This window comes from Leishmania major, chromosome 9 (assembly GCF_000002725.2).
Source record: "Leishmania major strain Friedlin complete genome, chromosome 9".
Lineage (NCBI taxonomy): Eukaryota > Euglenozoa > Kinetoplastea > Trypanosomatida > Trypanosomatidae > Leishmania > Leishmania major.
In genome coordinates, this window is record NC_007250.2 from 322,484 (window position 1) to 344,049 (window position 21,566).

Consider the following 21,566-nt stretch of genomic DNA (forward strand, 5'->3'; position numbering starts at 1 on the left):
TCGCGTCTGTTTCGCCCACGCTACTCAGTTCTTGCGCCGTGTCACATGGTCGTAGATGACAGCTTGCAGGTAGTCTTTACACGGCACCACAGTCCGGCTGCAGTTCTCCCCGGGTGATGGCGAATTCGGGTCTACGTGGATGGCCTTGCGGTCGCGCTTGTGCTTCATGACGAGCCCCAGTGTGCTGTCAGCAAGCACCTGGAAGGTCGGGCTGTTGTTGTAGAAGAGCGTGTGTGTCTTCCAGTTGTAGTAGCTGAGGTCGCTCCGCTTCGGCAGCAGCTTCTTGTCCTTCTTGAAGTACGCCTCGAAGTTCTCGCTGCGCAGACGGTAGCCATAGTCGATGTAGGCGGACACCTCCTGCCCGCTCACGTAGTCGCGCAGGAACAGCACCGTTGCGAGCTTGCCGGTGCGCACCAGCTCCTCGCGCTTGGCGAGCGCAGTCAGTAGCGGGCTGTCACTCACGTCCTTGCCGGCGCTCGTGATGACCTCGGCGCTCTCGCGTCGCTTAAGCGGGCCAGTACGGGCTAGATACTGTGCTGCCTCGAACTCTTCCCGGCTGAGCACATCCTTGCCCTTGTACCCTAGCTCCACAATCTTTCGCGCTGCATCTTGGTCCTCGAGGTAAAAGAGGTCTTCGCCGGTGACTTGCTGATCGAGGTAGTCCTCGTAGGTGCTGAAGTCCAGCACGTTGCGGTCATCCGGATCACGCTCAGCGGCTGCCATGCTGTTCCGCTGCTGAATGATGGAAGGGGTGTATTCCTGTGTGCCCATGTACGCGAGAGCCCACTCACAGAAAGAGCGGCAGGTGAGCGGCATTGTTCGTGTGTTGTGCCGCGTTACAGGCGCATGAGAGATGGGGGTGTGAGAGGCAGATGGATGGGATCAAGAGCGGAAGGCATTTGAAGAGCATGCATGAAGGATGGGGTGGGGGCGAAAGGCCGAGGCAAGGGTGCCTCTTCTCCCCCGCACACACACACACACACACACACACGACACGCCTCGTGTCCGCGTTTCGTTCTGAGCACTCCCGCAGGCTTTGGACTCCCCCTCTTCGTTGCCTTCCTCGATCTGCGGGGGTGTGCTGCGAGACACATCCACGAGATTCACGCGTCGTAGATACACGATCTCGAAATCACTACACATTCAACACACAGAGAGTGCAGAGCACCCACATCTGCTACACCAAAACTGCCTCGTGCTTCACCACACGCACATACACCACACACACACACACACACACACACACGTGAAAACACCTCAGCTGCTACGGCAGCGTCGGAACCGGTGGGCCACCTCCACCCACTGCACCAGCATCGCCGCGATGAGCACGAGCGCAAGGGTAGTCTTTGCGATCAGGTGTTCATCCAAGGTCACGCCAGGCAGGAGGCGCCTCACGTACACGGGCGACTCAGCGCGGTCGATCAGCAGCACCGCCGCTGTTGTCATCACCGCCACGCACAGGAGCAGCACCACCATGATCAGCATGCACGTCAGCACGGTCATGACTGTCGGGCCACCGCGCAGCTGCATCTGCACACAGCGCTGCAGCTCCTCTGCGTAGGTCTTCGACTCCTCCGGAGTGTGCGTTCTGGTGGCCGTGGGGGCGTTAGCAGAAGCTGCATGGGGGGCAGTCGCCGTGTCGGGGCACACGGTTCCCGCCGCTGCTGCCTCGGCGTTCTTGCAACACCCCTTCTGCGCACTAGTTTCCAGGAGAGGCGTCGATTCGCTGGGGAAGCGCGCTGCGGCGGCTGCCGAGTGGCGGTCTCGCTCGTGAAAGGCCATGCGCCAGCGGTTTGGATGCATGACGGGCAACCGCACCCCAGCATTCACCATCGAGCGCAGAAGACTGCTGACGACAACGGTGTAGATGACGCCCGTGGCGATCGCGCAGGCGTCTATGCAGGGATTCAGGAAGTGGCGCTCCGCCAGCCAAAGCCAAACGCCGCTACACCGCGACAGCACTGCCGAGACCGTGGCGATGGCTACGCCGTCCTTGCCGCCGCTGTTCGACGCCAACGCCCCCAGGCCGAGAACTGGCGCCCACGAGGCCCCCGTGCTGATGATCCACATGACGCATAGCAGTGTCGTCAGCAGCGGCACCGAGCACCATCGGTTGATGAGCGCTGCCAAGCGCGGGATGAAGCACATCGGCATCGTCACCAGCGCATACGTGAAAAGCAGCACCGGTGCGTGGCGCTGGTGCGTGGTCCAGCTGTCCTGATAGGTCGTGAGAGACTCCGTCGCCTCCGTGGCCCTCGAGCCCTTGTCGGTGCTGGTGCTCATCTGCGCGTGCGACTTGGTTGACTCGGCCACCGCCGCGGCGGCCGCCTGCGTCGGGATGAAGACGGCGAACCCGCAGCTCATGAGCAGCACCACCGCCGCTGTCAGTAGACCAACGGTCAGAGCACGTAGAAGAAAACAGAGCGAGACGTCATGCCTCGCGGCTGACCACAGTTTGCGCGGCGTGATATCCTTCCCGCTTGCTCGCACGGCACGCTCGATCAGGTCACGAGGGCACAGCATCACGACGCTGAAGACCAAGGCACCAATGAAGCCGTTCACGTACACAAGCGCGTTCAACATAGCCGCGGTGATGTATAAGTAGTAGCTCAGGCTGGGGAGGACGAAGAAGCCGAGGGCGTTCACGATAAGCCACGAGAAGAGTAGGATCTGCAAGCTGACAATAACACCGGCGGCAACGCCAACCTCCGCACTCACGACGGTGCCCAGCCCAGCCAGCAGCAACGCCTCCCCCGCGCCGTAGCAGGATTCGCCGAGAATGGCCAGCGACAGGTTCGTATCGCGGCAGCCCTCACGGAGCAGAAGGGCGCCCAAAAACATAAGGCCGGTGCCGGCGCACAGCATGAGGTGGACGAGCGTACCAACTGACTTCACAGAGAAGATGCTACTCCGCGGCTGCTTCGCCGCGGTGGTGGCGGAAGCCGCGGACCCAGCCTCAGGGACCGAAACCGCCGCTGCCTTCTCCGCGTCTGCTTGCTGCGCATCCACCGAAGACAAGGACTGCTGCTGCTGCGGATGACTAATCATGCACAGAGCACCGAAGAAGGCGAAGAACACGAACGTGCACGCATCCAGCCTCGCCGCGACGAGCATGGCACTGCGGCCGAAGCGGTTGTGAAGAGCGTAGAAGTCCTCCCCCTCGGCGGCCTCGAAGACGTTCACGGTGGCCAGTACAACGCCAGGGATGAAGAGAAGCACACAAATCGCTGTGACCAAGAAAAACAGCAGCAGATGCCGCAACACCGACGTCACCCACAGTCGCTGAAGGTACGGCAGCCAGTAGCAACGCTCGGATGGTGAGGAGACGATGCTGGTCAACATGGCCGCGCTCCTCGTTTTCGCCGGGGACCACACTGACGTCACCGTCCCCTCCAACACCGACCACGTCGTTGTTGCCACCGGGGTGCTGTGTGGAGTGGGGCTCGACAGCGGGGTGTTGCCTTCGGCTAACGGCGGCGACGCGGCAGCGGGGATGTGGTGGAGAAGCCGTCGACCCACTTCGCTGTCGCTCATGGCGGGCACTGTGGAGCCACTGCCATCGACGGCCTCGTCGGGAGAGGACACCACGCGCAGGCTCGACATCTCCTTGATATGGTAGCAGTAGTAGTCCGAATTCGACCAGGCGCTCTCGCAGGCGAGGGCTACCGCCTCCGTCTCGGCGCCCTGTCGTTGCCGCGGATCGTGCCAGTGGTCAAGGTGGTAGCGCGAGACATGGTGAGGCGGCGGCTTCTCCGCCGACGCTGTCGACACCCCCTCTACTGGCCGGCTCGTCGCACCGTACGCGCCGCCGAAAGGGGTGCCCTCGGCCGCCATCTCTGGTGCTCTGCACAAGGACGTGGCCGATGCTTGGCAGCGATCGCTGCATGTGCACCCGCATTGCAGCGTGGATGGCGGTGGGGCGACTTGCAAAGCCCAGAAGAACTCGGCCACGTCAAGCCTTTTCGTGCTCGAGTGGGGGCAGAGGGCACCAACGCCGCCGTCGCTGAGGCGATTGGCGGGGCTTCGAAGCAGCGCCTTCGGCGGCGGGTGATCGTGGCCCGCGGACGAGGACGCGGCTGTCGGCACGGAAGTGGCCGGCGCCGGTGACTTCGAGTTGGAGGGAGAAAAGGCTGTGGTGGGAGTGGCGAGCGGAGGTCGTCTGGACGTAACATGCTGCGCTGCTGCTTCGCATGCGTCGGTGGCGGCCGGGAAAGAGTGCTGCTGCCTCTCCGATGCCGCCTGACCCACGGCGCCGTCCTTCTCTTCGACGCGGACGCGATGGAGCAGGGCCCCGCGAGCCTCCAGGAGCGAATCGTGCAGCCGTTGCACCGCCTCCTGACTCGCCTGCAGCTCCACTGCCATTCGCGTGTTCTCGGCCTGCAGCCGGGTCACCTCTTTCGCATCTGACGCCTTGGGCGGCCGAGACGGAGAGGCGCCGCGCTCCATGCACATGAGCGGTGTCGCCAGGTGGTTTTCGCTGCCTGGAAAAACGTCGCCGCGGTTGGTCGGCGTTCGGACGAGGGGGATGGGCGAGGGATGGCTGCTCAGCGCGGCGCTCTGCTGTTGCTGTGAAGTGGTGAGCGGTGCGGGCGTCGTCGGAGGCACTTCTGGAGAAGTTGGTGCCGTGCGCATGGCCGATACGTCGAAGACCCGTCTTGACGTCACGTCGCTGTCGCGGCCGACTGCTCCGGCTGCCGCCTTCTTCATGCAGGCGAGCTGGCCGTGGAAGTCTGCGTACGCACGAGTTCGTTCCAAGTGTTCGTCATGCTCAATGACGAGGCGGTATGAGTCTTCTTCGTCAGTCAAGACAGACATGTAGGAGTCGTCGTCAGTGTCGCCTCCGCTCACTGGGGACGGCTGCAGCACAACTGCTGTTGTGCTGCTCGGCTCCGACGCAGGCGCGTCCTCGGTAACACCCAAGCTTGGCTGCTGCTCCTCTGCGTCTGCTTGTGGCATCTGAGGGCCATCGCGCTTGTGCGGCTTGCGACGCGACGGCATGGCTTTATTCTGCCGCTGCGTAAGGCCGTGATACGCACACACACACACACACACACACAGAACCGAAAATCAACGCAGAACAACGGCAGCAGAGACGTTTATGTGGGTGCGCAGTTGCATGAAGACGCCGTGATGATGGCGGTGGCAGAGGCGGCAGGGGTGATGCTGAAGGAGGGGAGGGGGCAGTGTGATAGGCGCAAGACGAGGCGCGCCTGTAGGTGGCTACCGTGCTTTAAGAACAGATGCTAGAGAGGAGGAGGGGGGGGGGAGTGGATTCGTAGGTCGAGCAGGCCCCGAAACATAAATGAGTAAACACACCGAGTCGTCTACAACAACGGAGTACACACACACACACGGATTCACACGCGCAGGACAGAAGACAGGCAACGAGGCCACTTAGCGGTCCACAGAAGTGACCAAGGAACACCGTTGCGTTTTATGGGCGTTGGGAAAACCGGAAAAGATGCAGTGACAGAACGAGGACCACAACGTTTACGGAGCAGTGGCGGAGGTATTGAGGCAGTCAACACACGCACGCACGCAGCCACGCAATCGGCGATACAGTGAGAAGGATGTGGGGCGTCTATGCGCTCGACGTTAGTGGAATGAGCAAACAAGTAGCACACAAGAAAGGCATGGGGAGGTTGTAGAGCGCGGGTGGAGGAGCATGCTTGGGTGCGGAAGGCCACACTGTGACGGCTGCTGTTTCTTCTCATCGGGCCTCCCCCCCATCACCCTGGAGGCGCCTTCTCTCATGCTCGTGCAGTCCCTGGTGAGCGGGCACGCATGTGCAGATGCTGTTGCAGAGCAGGGGGTGGGGTGGGTGGCTCGCCCCTCCACCCTCTTTCTCGTTCTTTATATATTATACATTTTCGTTGGCACTGCTTCGTCGAGCCGATGATGGTACACAAGACGACGAGTACATCACATGCTACGAGTACACACACACACACACACACACACACGCATATACATACATAGATATAGATAGACAGGTGTGCTCACACGCGCATCACACGTGCGCGATGCGGCTGTGTCCGTGGGGGGGGGGAGGTGGGGTCGAGGAGCGGATGAGTTCGTGTCGTACAAAACACAACCGCCACCTCGACCACGACCTCCTACGCCCCGCCGCCGCCTCCGCCCACACCCAACAGCCTCTCACACCTCGTATTTCCTGTACTGGAGCGTCGTGAAGGAGAGCAACAGCAGAACACCAAGGCAGACATTCATCCAAGTCCACTGGTGCCGGCTAAGGAAGGAGCCGGTGGCAGCGTCGTACACTTCGCCCATTATCTGCGCCGCCAGCTCAGAGCCTTCGCGGTTGGGGCGGCGGCGGCGGCCGTCACCCTCGCGGAATATGTTGGCGATAAACGCCTCCTCCTGCTTCGGTTCCGCAGCACGCTGCTGTTGGTGCGTCGCAAGAGCGTCGCTGGCGCTCGTCAACGCTGCCGACGCAGCAATCACGCGCTCGCTGATGTCCACAAGCGCCTCTTGATGGGCTTGTATGTTTCCACTGTGCACCAGCTCCGCATCCGTGACAGAGTTGCTAGCGTCCTCAGCAGAAACCGTTGCCATCATTGCTTGTAACTCCTGGCATGCAGTCCGACGCGCTTCTTCCAGCTGCGCTGCGCGTCCCTGCGCATCCGCTACTTGCCGCTGCATCGTGGCGAGCAAGCGCTGGGCGCGGGCAGTTGCGGTCTTGATCTCCGCCTTCTCGTGCTCTACCTCTTCAAGCTGGGCGATGAGCTCACCGATGAGCGCCTCCTTCTCCGAGGCGAGTTGCTGAGGGGGCTGGCGCTGCCTCTCGGCGGCCACGGTAGTAAAATTCTCAGCGAGATTCTCGATCTTTTCCCGTATGGCTGTGACTGCCGCACGCCGCACCGCTTGCTGCTCTCGTGAAGCCGCCTCCGCCGACTTCTGGACCTCCAGCTCTGCCCTGCAGAAGTTTATGGCCACCTCGATTGCGGTCAGCTGCACACGCAAGGCCTCTACAAGGGCTGCGTCCGCCTCGGCTGCACGCACCTGGGCGCGTTCAAAACAGTTCTTCCTGCAGTGCACCAAAGGGATCGCAGCTGCTTCGGCGCCATGTTGCTGCTGATACCCCCGCTGCTTTCGCACGCGTTCCATGTTTTCTTGTCGCTGAAGACGCGTCGTCTCGTTCTCCGCCGCCTGCGCTTGAGCCCTCGCCAGCTCATCGCGAAGGTGCTTGTGTTCTTCCTGAAGAGCTGCCTGTGCTGACAACGCCTCCCTCAGCTTCCGCTCTAGCTCCGCCACTTGGGCTGCGTGCTCCGCCGCTCGCTTCGCATCTGCCGCCGCCGTGAAATCTTGCCGGGTCTTCTCCTCCTCCACGACCTTCTCGCGCGGCTGCGCATCGGCCAGCCGCTGCTTCAAGGCGTCTAGCTGCTGCAGAAGTCGCGTCTCGCGCGCTGCCGCTGCGGCTTGCGCCTCGTCGAGCTCTGTCTGGCGTCTCGTCCGTTCTCCCTCAAAGGCTGCGTGGGCGGCGCGCAGCTGACTCCCGAGATCTTCCAAGGCCTTCTCCGCGTGTATCGCCGCCAGATCTGCCGCGGTGCGGGCTGCGTCGGCATCGGCCTCTACCTTCGCTGCCCGTTCTTCTGCCGAGGCCAGGTGAACCTGCGCAGTCGCGAGTTCGTCCTCCGCGCAGTTCGCCTTCGCTTGGCTCTCTGCCAGCGCCGCCTGGGCGTGCCCGAGCTGAGCCGTGCGCGCCTCAAGCGCCTCCTGGAGGGTCAGGTCCGCGCGGACGGCGTCGTGGGCACCCGCCTGACTCGACGTCTGCGCCACCGCCACCTGCTCCATCAATGCCTGTTGTTCCTGCTCGAAGGCATCGCGCAGCGACTGAGTCTCGCAGCGGGCCTCCGCCCCCGGCTGCTGCGCCGCCCGGATTTGTTCTTTCATTGACGCCAGACGCACTGCCTGATGCTGCTGACATGTGCTTTCCTCGGCCAACGAGTCAGGTGTGCACTGCCGCTGCGCGTACAGCGCCATGACTGTCGGGTACGCCCCCTTCTCAATAGCTGCTTGCACGGCCTCGCTGCTGTCGCTGGAGGGGTGGCATACGGCGCACTGCACATGCAGGCCCCGGAGCACCCACGCGACGCCTGTCACAGCGCGGTTTGGCACCTGGCAGATCATGGCCACATCTTCCACAAAGGCTCGGTGCAGCTCGTCAGGTGAGTCCTTCACCACCGTTTCCCATTCCTTCCCCGTGAAGATTTTTGTATGCTGCGTGACAATGGTCGCGTGCGAGGAGCGTGCGCTTCCCGCTGTCGCGGATGTCGGTGGCGGCGGCTGCAGGGCCCGTGCAGGGCCATGAAGGGCTTCCGCAACAAACTGCTGCTGCGCCGTCGTGAGCTCGAACATGTCCGGCGCTGGTGTTGCCGTTCCGTTGTCAGGGGAGGTCTCACCAGGCTTCTCGCTCGTGCGCTCCTGCTGATAACCCAAGACACACAGGATGCTGCTGCGAAGGACGTAGGTGCTGCAGTGCAGAGCGCCTGGATGCGGGCATATCCACCGCGTGCCCGGAGACACCATTGCCGGGACCTGCTGCTGCTGGGGGAGCATCACCGCAGTAGGAGGGCGATTCACAGCGGCCACGCCGTCCGTCGTCATCTCCATGGAGCTGTCTGTCATCGCAGCAGCTGCGTCGGCTGCGGTGTGCGGCGCTGAAGCGCATCCAGCTGGCACGGCGATGGCAGTGACCGAGGTGCTCGACCGCCGCCGCGCGCCGTCACCGACTGCCGCGGCCCCGTTATTGATTGCCATTGCTTCCGCACCGCTGACGGCGTGCATCGATGGCCGGCGGGAGCGCTGCTGACCCGGCATCGCCGCTCCCTGAGACTCAGACGCTGGCAGGAGGGCGTTTGTGAGAGTTGACGAGGGACGCTGAGACAGCGCCTTGCCGCCCGTAGGGCACAGGCTAAGTGTGCCGGAGCGCCGTTCCTGCAGCTGAGGCGCCTGCTCGCGCATGAGGGCCTCGAGCTCCTCCTCGAGATGCCGCACCTCCGCTGCTTCTGCCTCCATCTTTTTGCGGGCGAGGGCGAGCTCCTGGCTGCTCTCCCCCTTCTCCCCCATAAACTTCGCATGAGCACTTTCCGCCTCTATCAGCTGTAGCTGACGTATTACCCACTCGTGGAACTGACCAAGGGCGTGGCTACCTTTGAGCACATCAGCGTAAGAGAAGCGCGGGTTAGATATAAAGTTCTTCTTCAACTCCTGCACGTCTGCCGGCGTGAGCTGCGCATGGTGGAAGGACACAACGTTCGATATGAAGGACGGGCTGCGCATAGCAGTGACCACTTCGGTCCAGTTCTTCGCCTTCTCCCCGAGCACGCAGAGCACGGCATCCATCACGTACTTCACCACCACCGGCGGCAGTCGGTAGCCCTGAATTTCGCGCAGGTGCTGTTTATCGATGCGCTGTACCTTCTCCTGTGCCTCGCGCAGCTGCCGCTTCGCGTCTTCGAGGGACACCTGCACCCTCTTCTGGGCCGCTTGCAGCTCGCGCTGGTTCCGACGCACCGTCTTCATACCGCTAAGCATATTCGCAATACGCTTGCGGAACTCGGCGAGCTTGTGCTCTATTTGCCGGGTCAGCTCTGGATTTGGGTCGTCGTCGTCGACTACGACGGTGGTACCCTCCTCGCTGCTGCGGTGCGGGTCGTCGGCGCGGAGGCTGCTGTACCCTCTGGACTGGGATCTGAGGGCGAGCACGCGCGTGTACGCCTGCGAGAGCTCCCCGGCGAGTCGCTTGTCGTTTCCGTCATCATCGCCGCCGTCGCCTTCACTCCGTGCAAAGTGCTCAACTGCTTCGAGCTCCCTCTGCATGGCGTTGATCTCGGCTAGGCGAACGGCTGGCGTGACGCCGTGCTGCTTGGGTGAGGGTGAGCGACGGCTGGTGCCACCTGACGGGCTGGCGTGCCCAGCGTCTCCGTGTGAACCAGCCGTCGACGCCAGCGAGATCCATGGCTGGATCAGCACCGTCTGGCACGCAGATGCCGGCATCAGCGGCGGGGTGGCCACAACCGCAACATTGCCCTCCTTATCAGCCGGAGCGCTGCCGTCGTCGCGGCTCGCCTTCTGCGGTGTGGGCTTTAGCGACTTTGGGCCATTCTTGGACTCGGCGTCTCTCCCGGCGGGTCCAGTGGTGCCTCCTTCCACGGTATTGTTACCGGTGGAGGGCGGGGAGGAGGGGAGCGCCAGAATGGATCCCACCCGCCACGATGCCGTCCCTGTCGTTTCGTCGAGGAGACATTCGTAGGCGACCATGGTGCCCACCGTCAGCACCGGGGAGGTTGCTGCGGATTCACACGCCTCCGTGCCTGCCATTCCACGTACTGTTCTCGCTCGATATCACTTGCCGCACTCCGCGTGCATCTGTGGATCTGTCGAACGGGATGTGCGTCCTTTGGGGTGCACGTTCTCTTGGGCTGTGGCTATTGCGCTGTGCTCAGGGCGCTGGGTGGGTGTTGTCGCACGATGCTGTGTGTGTGTGTGTGTGTGTGCCAGTGCCTTCTAGAAAAATCGCAGAGACATCAGCATAGTCTGTGTAAGAGCGTAAGGTGCAGCAGAGTATCGGATAAGGCGTGTGCGCATCGTGCTCGCGTGTACGTGTTGCACGCACTGACGGTGGTGGAGGGGTAAAGGGAGGCACAAGAGTCGCACAGAACTGCTACACATACAAGGCGAGTACTCGCACGCACGCACACACGCAGCTTGATGGCACCAACGAAGACAGCGGCGCAAGCGCAACACAGCTAACACAGAAGAGGTGAGTGCGGTCTCATATATAGAGACGCATGTGTGTGTGCGTACGCTCAACTCTGTGCGTGCGCGTGATCATGCCACTGATCCGGCGAGAGTCGCGTGGCATATGGTGCTTGAAGATCCGCACGGGTGAAGATGTTGGGCGACGAGGACGACGGTGCAGGGTATGACCTCTGGCGCACGTGGCAAAACTGGCGCGTGTATGGGCAATGACATGGCCCGTGAAGGTGGGTGAGGGAAGCAGAGAAGAGGTAAGGGTATGGAACGCAACAGATACGTGCGCGCCTGTGCGTGGACGGAGAGGCAACCCTCTGACAGTATCGACAGAGAGCCGCACCACTGCAACAGTAAGCGAGAGAGAAGGAAAAAGGGCGACAGCATCAGTGTGACGGTACGCCCCTTCATCACCTTCTGCTCCGCCCCACTCAGGAAAAGGCGGGGTGTGTTTGACCAAGCGGCAGCGTCCGGTGATGCGTGATGGCACACTGTCTGCCATTGAGTTTTGCATCCTTCCTTGTAGTCGCAGCGCCACGTTGCGCGCTGCATTACTTGCGAGTACGTCGCCCCGCCTCCGCATAGCTGAGAGGCAGAGGGAGGGATGGTGATGGCGCCCTGCCACGCGTTATAGCCCGAGGTGTCGCTCGTGAAGCCGTGCGATTGCCTCCGTCACCAGCCGAATGCGGTACTTGATGCGCAGCGCCTCCTTCGATTTGTTCATGATCATCCGACGCACCACCGCCTCCTTCTTCCGCAGGAACTCGCGAGCCTCATCGAGGGACATGGGCAGCACAACACCACAGCCCATGTTCATGAACAGAACGCCCGCGTCCTTGACAACGCCCTGCGTGTAGAAATGGTTGCCAAGGTCCACCAAGACCTTGTTCTTCTGAGGTGGCTTGTAGGCATCCGCTTGCGCGCGCTTGCTCATCAGCGGCAGCGATGCGTTGGGTGAACCGCTAGCTACAGGCGACAACGCAGAGAGCGGCACTGCTGCCGCCGTTTCGGCGGCGGTGGACGCCTCGATGAAGGAGTGATAGCGGGATAGGGCCTGCATGTCATCCATCAGCCACCGCAGCTGGGCACACTGCGCCACAGTCGCGTACAGCTCATCGCGCTGCGACAGGACAGTATCGAGGTTCTGCTTGAGGACGGACTCCAGGAAGCGCTCCAGGTGCAGCGCCCCAGCGGGAGCGCTGGCGGCCGGCGGCGGTGCTGCAGCTGATGGCTCTGACGGCAATGGGGTAGAGAGGTGGGCAAGGGAGGCCATCGCTGTGTGTGTGTGTGTGTGTGTGTGTGTGTGTGTGTGAGAGATGGGGGGAGGGGGAGGCGAAGATGCGCCAGAGAGGAGGAGGAAGGGAGGGAGAGAAGGCGGCGCCGTCATGACGAGACGGCTCATGGGGGGGGGGCAGTGCGATGGGGATGGGGATGGGGAGGAAAGGCGGGTCAGCAAGCGAGGCCTCACACCCCGCCCCTTACCCCCCCCCCCCCCAATCTCCACCCCCTTCCCCCTTCGGCAGTACCACTGATCCTCAAGCCGGCTGCCGCAGTTGCAGTCACAGTCGCAGGTTAACTCTTCCGTTCCGCACGCGTGGTGAGGGGCGGGAGCGACTCGGGTGGCCGACGCGGCGCAGGGTTCGGGAAGCGTGGGTTCGACACCGCAGTGCCCACGAAGAGCGCGGGCAGCGAGTGCGAGGGTGTTGTTGACGATCCCGTCGCGTGTCTCCTTACCTTCTTTTTCGTTTTGGGCTCGCCACCGCTGTGCCGAGATGCGACGGGAGAAGGCGGGGGGGGAGGGGGGAGTCAGCGGGAGGGCCCTCATCACCGCATCCCTACATCTCCGGAGATGCGGACCGTCTATAGGTCGCCGCGCTCCTCCCCGTCCCTGTCGTCGGCTCCGCCATGGTCATACGCACGTGCTTCAGCCGACGAGAGCGCGGCTGGAGGCTGTGATGCTATGGTACTAGATGTGTGCGGGGTACGCAGCAGCACGTGCATGCTCGCCTCGTCCAAGTCAAAGTGGACCCGCAGCCGCTCGAAGTGCCGCTGCTGCGCGTGCGTCTCCCAGTACACAATCAGCTGCGATACGATTTCGTCCTCCACCAGGCGTCGGAGGGCGTGGCCGTTCTCTTTTCCGGACCACAGCTGACGGTGTTGCTGAACCAAGAAGGAGACAGCCTCATCACTAATCGTGCTGGAGGCGATCAGGCGCTCGCCGAGCGCGCAGGGCAGGTCGGTGACGGCGCTGCGCACGACGTCTTCGGCCATTGCCGAGGTGAAGGGGTAGTAGACGAAGGTACGGGTATAGGCGGGTAGAAGGGTGCCATAGAGGTCCGCAAAGTCGTGCTGTATCATCGCCTCGATCTCGGTGCGCGACTTGCCAACAGTGCGGCCCTGTCGTCCGAAGTCGGTTGTGATGAAGATAATCAACTGCGAAAGCGGTGGCGGCGGCTGTCCACTGCTAAGACTCGAGCTCGCCATCTCTGATGCTGCCGGCTGTGCGCCGCCTGTGTCAGCGGCCGCCTCCCATTTCTCGCTTTCGCCCTTCTTCGCTGCCGAGCCTGTGCCCCCATCGGGGCCGAGGCCCTTCGTCGACGCGTGTATCGTCTGCAGCGACTTCGCCGCCGCATGCCTCGCACCTGCGGCTGTGGCACTGGAGGAACGCGTGAGCTGCTCTGGGAAGTGAGCTGCCCTGCCAAACAGCGGCGCCAGTGCGCTGACGAGAGAAGGGTCCATGGCGGTCAGGTCATCAATCAGCACCACTCCGTGTGGATAGCAATCCGTGTGGGCAATGATCTGCCCTATGATGCGCTGGCGCGCCTCAGCCACCGACAGGCCGTCGAAACCGGTACCAGCAATAGTCAGCAGGTTGTCGCCAGCATCGCACACGTCGCGGTCAGGCGCACAGCGCAGCGACAACGCCTGTGACACGAGGCGTGCTGTGTGGGTCTTGCCAACGCCGTTATCCCCGGCAAGGTGCACCACAACCGGCTCGCGTGGGTAGGCGAGCTTGCGTCGAAGCACATCGAGCAGCGGCATGACGACTTGCGGCTGGCCTCGCACACGGGCGAGAAGAAGATCCTGCATATCGCGCATGCACTGTCTACGTACAGCGTCGTCGGTCGCGAATGGAAGCTCCAGCGGGTAGAGCTGGCGCTGCTCGCGATTCGAGACTCCGGTGCGCTGCTTCCCTGCCAGCGCAGAGGTCCCCCAGGAGAAGAGAGAGAAGATGTACCCGGAGGTAGCGTGGCAATACTTCAGCCGCTCCTTTATCGGTGTCCCCGGCCGCGAGCACAGTGGGCAGCGAGGACATAGCGAGCTCGACGCGTGCGACGACGCCTCTGCCACGTTGCCCTTCGATATCGGCTGCTTCGGTCGCCCGTCCGCTACGGTAGCACTGCCCAGCACCAGGACGAAGACAACGGTACACACGACAAGAATAACGGTCATGCCGGCGGCAGCGGAGACAGGGGTCCGACCGGGTTGGCGACGGGAGACACGCCACCGCAAAACCTGCTGCGGCAGAAGCGAGGCCATCGCAGTGGAGCAGAGGGTTCGCGAGGAGTGGGCACGCGCTGATCGCAGCGGGTGATGCGGTTGTGGCGACGGTGATAAGATTGCGAGGGGATGATGATGATGATGATGGGGGGAGGGAGGAGGGAGTTGGACGGGCAAAGAAGGAGTGAGCGAGCGAGCGAGGGAAGCTCGAAGGAGGCGCGCCTCCGACTGTTGATGTGTGTGTGTGTGTGTGTACGTCTCTCTCGCTCTCTTGCCGTGTGTACGTGTGCGTATCACGTGTGCACTTTGTGAGAGCACAGCGAAGAGGGGCGAGGGCGAGACGGACAGCGTTAATGTGGACATGCGAACGCCGACAAGCAGTCCGGCCCTTGATCCGCGAAGCATGTTTTATACGCGAGTGAGCGGAGAGGGAGAGGGAGTGGCGGATGGAAAGACGCCGGCACGCGTGCCTTGCACGTCACGTATGGCTGCGCCGCACGTGACGTGCAAGGAGGCGCCACAAGTGAGTCTGCGAGAGAGCCGAATACAAGAGTACAGGCGCCTCCGCAGTCCACTCGCGTAGGCTAACACGTCGCGAGTGCGTTCCTTCGCATGCATCCCCTGTCGCCCAAAAGTTGTGGCATCTTCTGGGCTGTGGTGCTTCTTCCCTGCTGATTCCCCCCCCCCTTCCACATAACGCGCAGATACATGCGCACGCCTATGTGCGCGAGCACCTGTTATGGCCTTCTTTCCTCTCTGTGAATGCTAAAGGGGGTAGGTGGGCGGGCGTCGAGGCGATGATGGCAGTGATGCGCGAGGTTGAGCGCACCCACACATCTCCCGAGCCCTTCTCTCCCGATAGCAGCTCCGTTATGCTTACACCAACACCAACAACAAACAAAATAAACGCCGCCTCCTCACGTACTCGGCTGCTTCGCGGTGGCGGCGATGACAGTGGCGCGCGCAGGCATCGTGCATCCGCCCTGCATCTCCCTCCAGCGTGTAAAACGACACAGACACGTGCACATGCCCTCCCCGTTACTGCGGAGGACCACTGGGCGGCCCGAAGTTCGGCCCCGCTGGTGATGGGTTCTGCGCTTCGTTCACGACCTCCCGCGACGCGACGCCACCGATATCGTTCCACACGCCGTGCTTCATGGTGCGGCTGCCGAACTTGGCGCGGCCGCCCTTGCGCCGCGCCAACTGACCGCGCCGGAACCACACGGCCTGTTCCCTTACGCGGTCCATCAGCTTCTGCTGTTGCCTCGGCGCGACACCGCCATGGATGCCGGTCTTCTGTGGATGGAAGACCGGCCGCCATGTCGCGTTGTGGTGCACGTACGTGCGCTCCAGATGGGCAGGGATGGTCTTGCGCGTGATGAGGGAGACGTACGAGCGGGCCAGAGCGTTGATTTTATGGGTGCGCCACTCGGCGTAGCGCGGCTGCATCATGTCGGCCTTGCGATTCGTGAGCCCCTCCATCGGCAGGTTGTCCTTCAGGAACGCCTTGATGGCTGATACAATGACACCCTGGTGTTTGTTGTAGAGGTTCAGCACCTGCCCCTCTCGCCCCATGCGCGCCGTGCGCCCGCTGCGGCTGAGGTACGCGAGCGCGTTCGTTGGCACGTCAAAGTTGATGACCATGTCGACGTGGAGGTCCAGCCCCCGCGCGGCAACGTCCGTTGCACAGAGTATGTTCGTGCGACCAGAGGCGAAGTCGGCGTACATTTCCTTGCGCACCTTGTAGGGCAGCGAAGCGTGCAGCAGCGACACGGCAAAGCCGGCGCTGCGCAGCTGGTGAAACACGGCCGTCGTCGCGTCGATGTTGCGGAAGAAGATGATGGTGCGGCGACCCTCGGCGAAGACGGTGCGGCGAATGGGGCATGTGAAGGGTGCCGCAACCGTGGTCAGGTGTTCCCAGTGAAGTGGACGCACGCGCTCGAGCGTGTAGCGCGCGTACGAGTCGTGGTCGTAGTCATCGTCTGCCGCTGCGTTTTCTGTGGCAGAGAGGCCCACCGAAGGCACGGCTGCAGACGCTTCTTCCGGGGCCCTTACCGCAACTTCATCGACGTCCACGACGTCATCGGTGACGGCCTCGCCGCTGCCAGAGCTCTTTTCCTGCTCATGCTGCTCTTTCCACGCGCATCGCTGCACCGCTTCATGCCATTCGGCCAGCGAGCCAGAGAGCTTGCGTGGGTTCGTGTGCACGTCCACCTCGGCAACGTCTGTGTCGATTGGGAGCGGCACATGTCCGTTCTTGCGAAGAAGGTGCATCAGCACCGTGAACTTCTCCGGCTCACGGCGAATCGCGTAGAAGCGGTGACGCAGCCGCGCCTGCGGGCGGTGCATCAGCTGCCGGAACATGCACGTCACCGGATCGCTGATCTTGCGGCCGACGATGTACTCCAGCTTGCGCGTCATGTAGGCGGTGACGAAGACGTACTGCGTCTGCACAGGCCAGAGGTACTTGAACTGGTTTCGCTTCTGCACTTTCATGAGCAGCTGCACAGCGTCGTGATCGTGCAGAGAGCTCATCATCGCATCCGCCTCGTCTACGGCGAAGTAGCGCAGGTCTTCGATAAAGAGGCGACGTGTGCGTAGGAGTCGTAGGATGAGCTTCGGGTCCATGACTAGAACGTCCGCCATGGTGTTCTTCAGCATCCTCGACAGGTGGTACTTGGAGCGCTTGCGGGATGTGAAGCACACCGAGGTCAGGCCCGTCGCGGCATCCAGCCGCGCGCACACTGTCTGCAGCTGCTCCACCAACTCCTTTGTCGGCGCAAGCAAGATCATGCGGGGGCGGCGCTCACGCAGCGGGATCTTGTACACATCTCGGTCCTTCTCCATGTTCTGGTAGAGAGGCAGCAGGTAGGCCAGCGTCTTGCCTTCCCCATGTGGGGCGGCAATGACGGTGTTCTTGCGCTGCAGCACGGCCTCGATGGCGGTCTGCTGGATCGGCGATGGTGTGGAGACACCCATGTCAGCGAGCGCTTCCTGCAGCGCCGGAGTCACCAGCATGTCGGCAAAGTTGTCCACTACCTTTGTCTTAACGGGCTTGGCGAGGAGCGGCGACTGCGCGGTGCGAGCTGGGGAGAGACTCTGCAGCACCTGGTGGCTCGCAGCGTGGTCGACGCGCTCGCCAATCGACTGGCTGAAGGTGCCGCCGTACGCCTTCAGCTGGCGTGGCACAATCAAGGTGCGCACTTGACACCGGTGCTGCGACCACGGCAGGGATGAGGAAATGATGCTGCCGCTGCTGCTTCCAGTACTTCGGGTGTTGGAGCTCCGCACATAAGTGCGAGAGTACGCGAGGGTGGCCACCGAGCAGCTGCATCCAACGGTGGGAAGCCGCGTCGATGCCACCGCCATCGCTGCTTGGGCAGAGGAAAGCGTTCGTCCAGATGCGGCCCTTGGCCACCGGCGCACCTCGTGCCGATGTGCTTGGTGCGTGTGCGTGTATGCGGAATCCGCCCGGGGCAGATGATGGCCGCCAGAGCACCCCAGGCGGTCTGAACGGCTGCGGGATTGGAAAGGGTGTGTGTGTGTGTGGGCGAAGGAGAGGGAGAGCAGAGGATGTTGCGTGGGAGTGCGTCACATATGCGTGCGGGCGTACGTTGAGGGCGGAGAGAGGGTGTGCGAACGCGGCGACCTCCTCCCTTCACCATCACGCGAGCGTTCTCCCCATGGGAGGGAGGGAGGGAGGCGCGTGCGCCTCCTTTAGCGGCAGCGGAGGCTGCGTGCGTCTCACGGCACGGACTCGTGACGCAGCACCTTCACGTGCGCGTGTGTACGCCTCACATGACGGAGGTGGCGTAGAGAGAGAGAGAGAGAAGAGCGTGCACGAAGAGAAACCGTAACACACACACACACACACACACACACACACACACGTGCGACCTCTCGCGCGACAGCGCTTCGACAAGTGCTTTGTCGAGAGGGAGAGATTACTTAGTAAGGCACACGCACAGTGTGTAGGAAGTTTGAGACGGCACGCGCGCATCAATGCGGGTTTCACGTGCAACCAGTAACGATGTCCTGCATCGCTCTTACTAGTTCACTACCACCAGCGCCTGTTTCGCCAGCGCCATGGCACCATCAAACGTCTTCATGCCGCCGATGAAGCCGGAGACGTGCACAAACACGCCGCCCTCGATGCCACAGGCTGCGCTCAGCGCATCGTCGCGCAGGCCGCGGTACGGCAGCGGCTTGCGGTTCTCGAAGCTAGTACTTGTCTTGGGCACCGCCTGCACGCGCCACCCTTTGCCGTCGGAGAAGACCACGTAGAGCACGGCGCCAAGGCAGTTGCTCTCTGCCTCTAGTTCAAGAAGGTGGTCCTTCCACGGGCATGCCTTTACGCCCTTGAACACCATGATCTTGCCGCTCTCGTCAAACTCGTGGCGGCGCTGAAAGGCAGCCTCGACGATGGAGCGGGCCGGCAGCCAGCTGAAGGAGAGGTACGTGAGTGCTTTGAAGAACTCCGTTACCGCCATCTCCACGGCCACCGCAAAGTTCGCGTTCTCGGCGACGACGTCGCCGTTCTCCGGCTCGTTCCAGTACGCCTGCAGTTGCCCAATGCGCTGCGACAGGCTCGTGCTCTGCGTGTAGTTGGGCACGAGAGTTCCGACGGCTGGGTCGGCGAGGCCCCAGCACTCGACACCGTTGTCGATGCCGTCCACCTGCTCCACGAAATGTGCGTAGAGGGCGTCCTCGAGGACATCGAGCTCCGCCTCCGAGAGGCCGGTGCGGCTCTCCGACCAACTCGTCATGCTCAGCACCGCCGCGCGCGCCGGCGAAGATGGCTGCAGCACCGCCTCGACGTACTCGCAGATAATCTGGCGGCCAAAGTGCTTGTACACGAGACCGGCAGAGGAGAGGCGCGTCTTGTACGCCTTCTTCGGTGTCGTCATGGTACCGTGGAAGCTGGCCTGGTGGTGGTCGTAGCGGTTCGTGTCGGCGTCGTAGATGGCGCCGACGTCCACGACGATGTCGCAGGCATCGATTTGCTTTGGGTCGCGCGTGCGCAGGATGACGGCCTCGCGGTACTCGGGCACATGACGGAGCAGACCGCACGCCATCGCCTCGTCGCAGTGAAAGCTTCCGTTGTGTGTGCAAATAACGGGCTTTGCAGCGGCAGGCCGGTCCGCAAGGGACGCCAGGACCGTCAGCCCGTCCAGGTGTCGCGAGACGTACTCGCCAGCAAACTTGCGTGCGCTCATTGTTGCCTTTCGAGACCAGGGCGGTGATGTCGGTGGCTCGAACCGAGAAATAGGCCGTGCTGTCTGTGTCTGACTGGTGTGTCGGCGCGTAGGCTGATGCGCCGAAGAGGAGGAAGGATTCGAGAGTGATGGGTGAGGGCGGTGTTGCCGTGGCCGGAGATGGCAGCGAAGGAGAGACGTGGGGCGGAAGAGAAATCAGGTGTGGATGTGCGTGTGTGCCATATCCAAAGGAATGAGCGCAGCAGCGCCGAGTTGGCCGCACACGATGATCACCACAATCGCGTTCGCCGGCGCCCATGAGAAGGGAGGGAGGAGGGGTAGCGAGAGAATAGGCGCGCCGGCGACAGCAACGCGCGCGCGCGTGTAGCCGACCAGTGGTAGCTGTGGACGGGGCCGCTGCCGACACGGTGAGAGCAGAGACAGAGAGGCGTATGTGGTGACACGAACGCACATACCCACGCAGTCTCTGCCCGCCGGGTACTGCTCCCTCGCCGCCTATGAGCATCCTCCCCCCCACTTCTCCCATTATTTTCTCTTTCCCCCCATGCGCGGCTGCCTTGTCGTTGTTTCTTTCGTCACCATCGAGCTCTACGCCACCCACCGCCTTCTAGGAGCTTCTATCCGATGTAAAGTGGCGTTGTTTGCGTGCCACACACACACACACACACACACACACACACACACACACACACGCTTGCGCGCACAACCTGAGAATGCAGAGGGATGACGGTGGTGCAGCGGAAGATCGGCGGAGCTGCCGCCGAACTCTTCTGTGTTACCTGCGCACGCGTATGCTTGCTTCGCTACGCATCCAACCTGCGATGCCGTGCCATACGTATCAAAATCAATGCGCAATAGCTTGCAGGAAACGCCAGCGACGACAAGCACCATCACATAAACTTGGCCACCATCCACACCACCAAGTCCTCGATGACCTCCTTCACGTTTTGCCCTGTGCTGGCGCTCGTCTCGTAGTAGGCCGCACAGCCGTGCTCGCGTGCCCAGGCACGTCCTTGCTCCTCGCTGACAGCCCGCGGCCGCGGCGCAGCTGCCCCGGGAACCGCCGTGTCATCGACTTTGTTCGCGCAAAGAACCACAATCGGTGCCCTGCCGTCGGTGCGCCCGACTGCTTTTCCGGCGGCGGTGCCGCTCGTTACGATGTTGGAGGCGGACGCTCGCTTTCCACCGGCGCCAGCCGCGGCCGCGTTACCAGCCAGAGCAGGGTTGCTGCCACCACCACCACCACTGCCGCTGCCGCCGCCGCCGCCGCCGCTTGCTGCGGGCATTCCTTGGCAGTACACGGTGAGCTCCTCCCACCAGCTTTGCAGGGCGGCGAAGCTCTGCGCGTTCCGGGCATCGTACATGAGCAGCACGCCCTGGGCGGCTTCGTAGAACTCGTTGAGGATTTCGCGATAGTCGCCGTCACCGGAGCCGTCCCAGAAGTTGACTCGCACCGCTGGGGGGATGGCCGAGGAGGCGCCGCCGCCGCTCTGAGCCGTTGCCGCGGGCGGTGAGGGCTCACTGCTGCGTTGCTGTAGCACGGCTGCCTTGCTCACTTCTACCTTTTTCACACCAAAGTCGATGCCGATGGTGGGGATATACTTGGCCACAAACCGCCCCTCGCAGTAACGCTTGATGAGGCAGCTCTTGCCTACGCCGACATCGCCGATGACAAGCAGCTTGATGCGTGGATAGTCCAACGAGGTGGGGAGGGCGGGTGCAGCAGGCATAGCTAGGACGAGTGGCAGGCGCGGGCGTGTGTCGAGGAGAGAAGCGCGCGCAGTGCGTGAATGCCTAGGGACGATCTGTTGAGAAGAGGGAGAGAACGGGGGGAGGGCGGGAGTGTAAAGGGAGAGCGTGCGCGCTCTGGCGCTCCAGCAGCTCATCATCAGGGGCATCCCGACCGCGGCAAACGCGTACCGACCCCCCTTTGCGTCGGTGTGTGCGTGTGTGTGCGTGGGGGAGGGAGCACATGATGAGGCGAGCAAACCACGGTTCGAGTTTCGTCCTCTCTTTAACTGCCGGCACTCGCGCACACGCGAGCATGTGATACGGTTGGAGTACATCAGGCTTGTC

General features: G+C 62.6%; 8 protein-coding genes across 8 annotated transcripts; all 8 read right to left on the bottom strand.

Moving 5' to 3' along the window:
• Positions 1–24: 24 nt before the first annotated feature.
• Positions 25–816, bottom strand: LMJF_09_0780 (conserved hypothetical protein; the record flags this gene model as incomplete). Its single annotated transcript, XM_001681200.1, has 1 exon — positions 25–816. One exon carries the CDS (start codon positions 814–816, stop codon positions 25–27), a length of 792 nt encoding a protein of 263 aa, XP_001681252.1.
• A 441-nt stretch (positions 817–1,257) lies between these two features.
• Positions 1,258–4,998, bottom strand: LMJF_09_0790 (conserved hypothetical protein; the record flags this gene model as incomplete). The annotated part of the gene is made up of 1 exon (XM_001681201.1): positions 1,258–4,998. The coding sequence occupies one exon, from the start codon at positions 4,996–4,998 to the stop codon at positions 1,258–1,260; it is 3,741 nt and encodes a 1,246-aa protein (XP_001681253.1).
• Positions 4,999–6,156: 1,158 nt separating this feature from the next.
• Positions 6,157–10,017, bottom strand: LMJF_09_0800 (kinetoplast-associated protein-like protein; the record flags this gene model as incomplete). Its single annotated transcript, XM_001681202.1, has 1 exon — positions 6,157–10,017. One exon carries the CDS (start codon positions 10,015–10,017, stop codon positions 6,157–6,159), a length of 3,861 nt encoding a protein of 1,286 aa, XP_001681254.1.
• Positions 10,018–11,401: 1,384 nt separating this feature from the next.
• Positions 11,402–12,046, bottom strand: LMJF_09_0810 (conserved hypothetical protein; the record flags this gene model as incomplete). The annotated part of the gene is made up of 1 exon (XM_001681203.1): positions 11,402–12,046. One exon carries the CDS (start codon positions 12,044–12,046, stop codon positions 11,402–11,404), a length of 645 nt encoding a protein of 214 aa, XP_001681255.1.
• A 587-nt stretch (positions 12,047–12,633) lies between these two features.
• Positions 12,634–14,226, bottom strand: LMJF_09_0820 (conserved hypothetical protein; the record flags this gene model as incomplete). The annotated part of the gene is made up of 1 exon (XM_001681204.1): positions 12,634–14,226. The coding sequence occupies one exon, from the start codon at positions 14,224–14,226 to the stop codon at positions 12,634–12,636; it is 1,593 nt and encodes a 530-aa protein (XP_001681256.1).
• Positions 14,227–15,312: 1,086 nt separating this feature from the next.
• Positions 15,313–17,643, bottom strand: LMJF_09_0830 (DEAD/DEAH box helicase-like protein; the record flags this gene model as incomplete). The annotated part of the gene is made up of 1 exon (XM_001681205.1): positions 15,313–17,643. One exon carries the CDS (start codon positions 17,641–17,643, stop codon positions 15,313–15,315), a length of 2,331 nt encoding a protein of 776 aa, XP_001681257.1.
• A 680-nt stretch (positions 17,644–18,323) lies between these two features.
• Positions 18,324–19,490, bottom strand: LMJF_09_0840 (conserved hypothetical protein; the record flags this gene model as incomplete). Its single annotated transcript, XM_001681206.1, has 1 exon — positions 18,324–19,490. The coding sequence occupies one exon, from the start codon at positions 19,488–19,490 to the stop codon at positions 18,324–18,326; it is 1,167 nt and encodes a 388-aa protein (XP_001681258.1).
• Positions 19,491–20,380: 890 nt separating this feature from the next.
• On the bottom strand, positions 20,381–21,388 carry LMJF_09_0850 (ras family protein-like protein; the record flags this gene model as incomplete). Its single annotated transcript, XM_001681207.1, has 1 exon — positions 20,381–21,388. The coding sequence occupies one exon, from the start codon at positions 21,386–21,388 to the stop codon at positions 20,381–20,383; it is 1,008 nt and encodes a 335-aa protein (XP_001681259.1).
• Between the last annotated feature and the right edge of the window lie 178 nt (positions 21,389–21,566).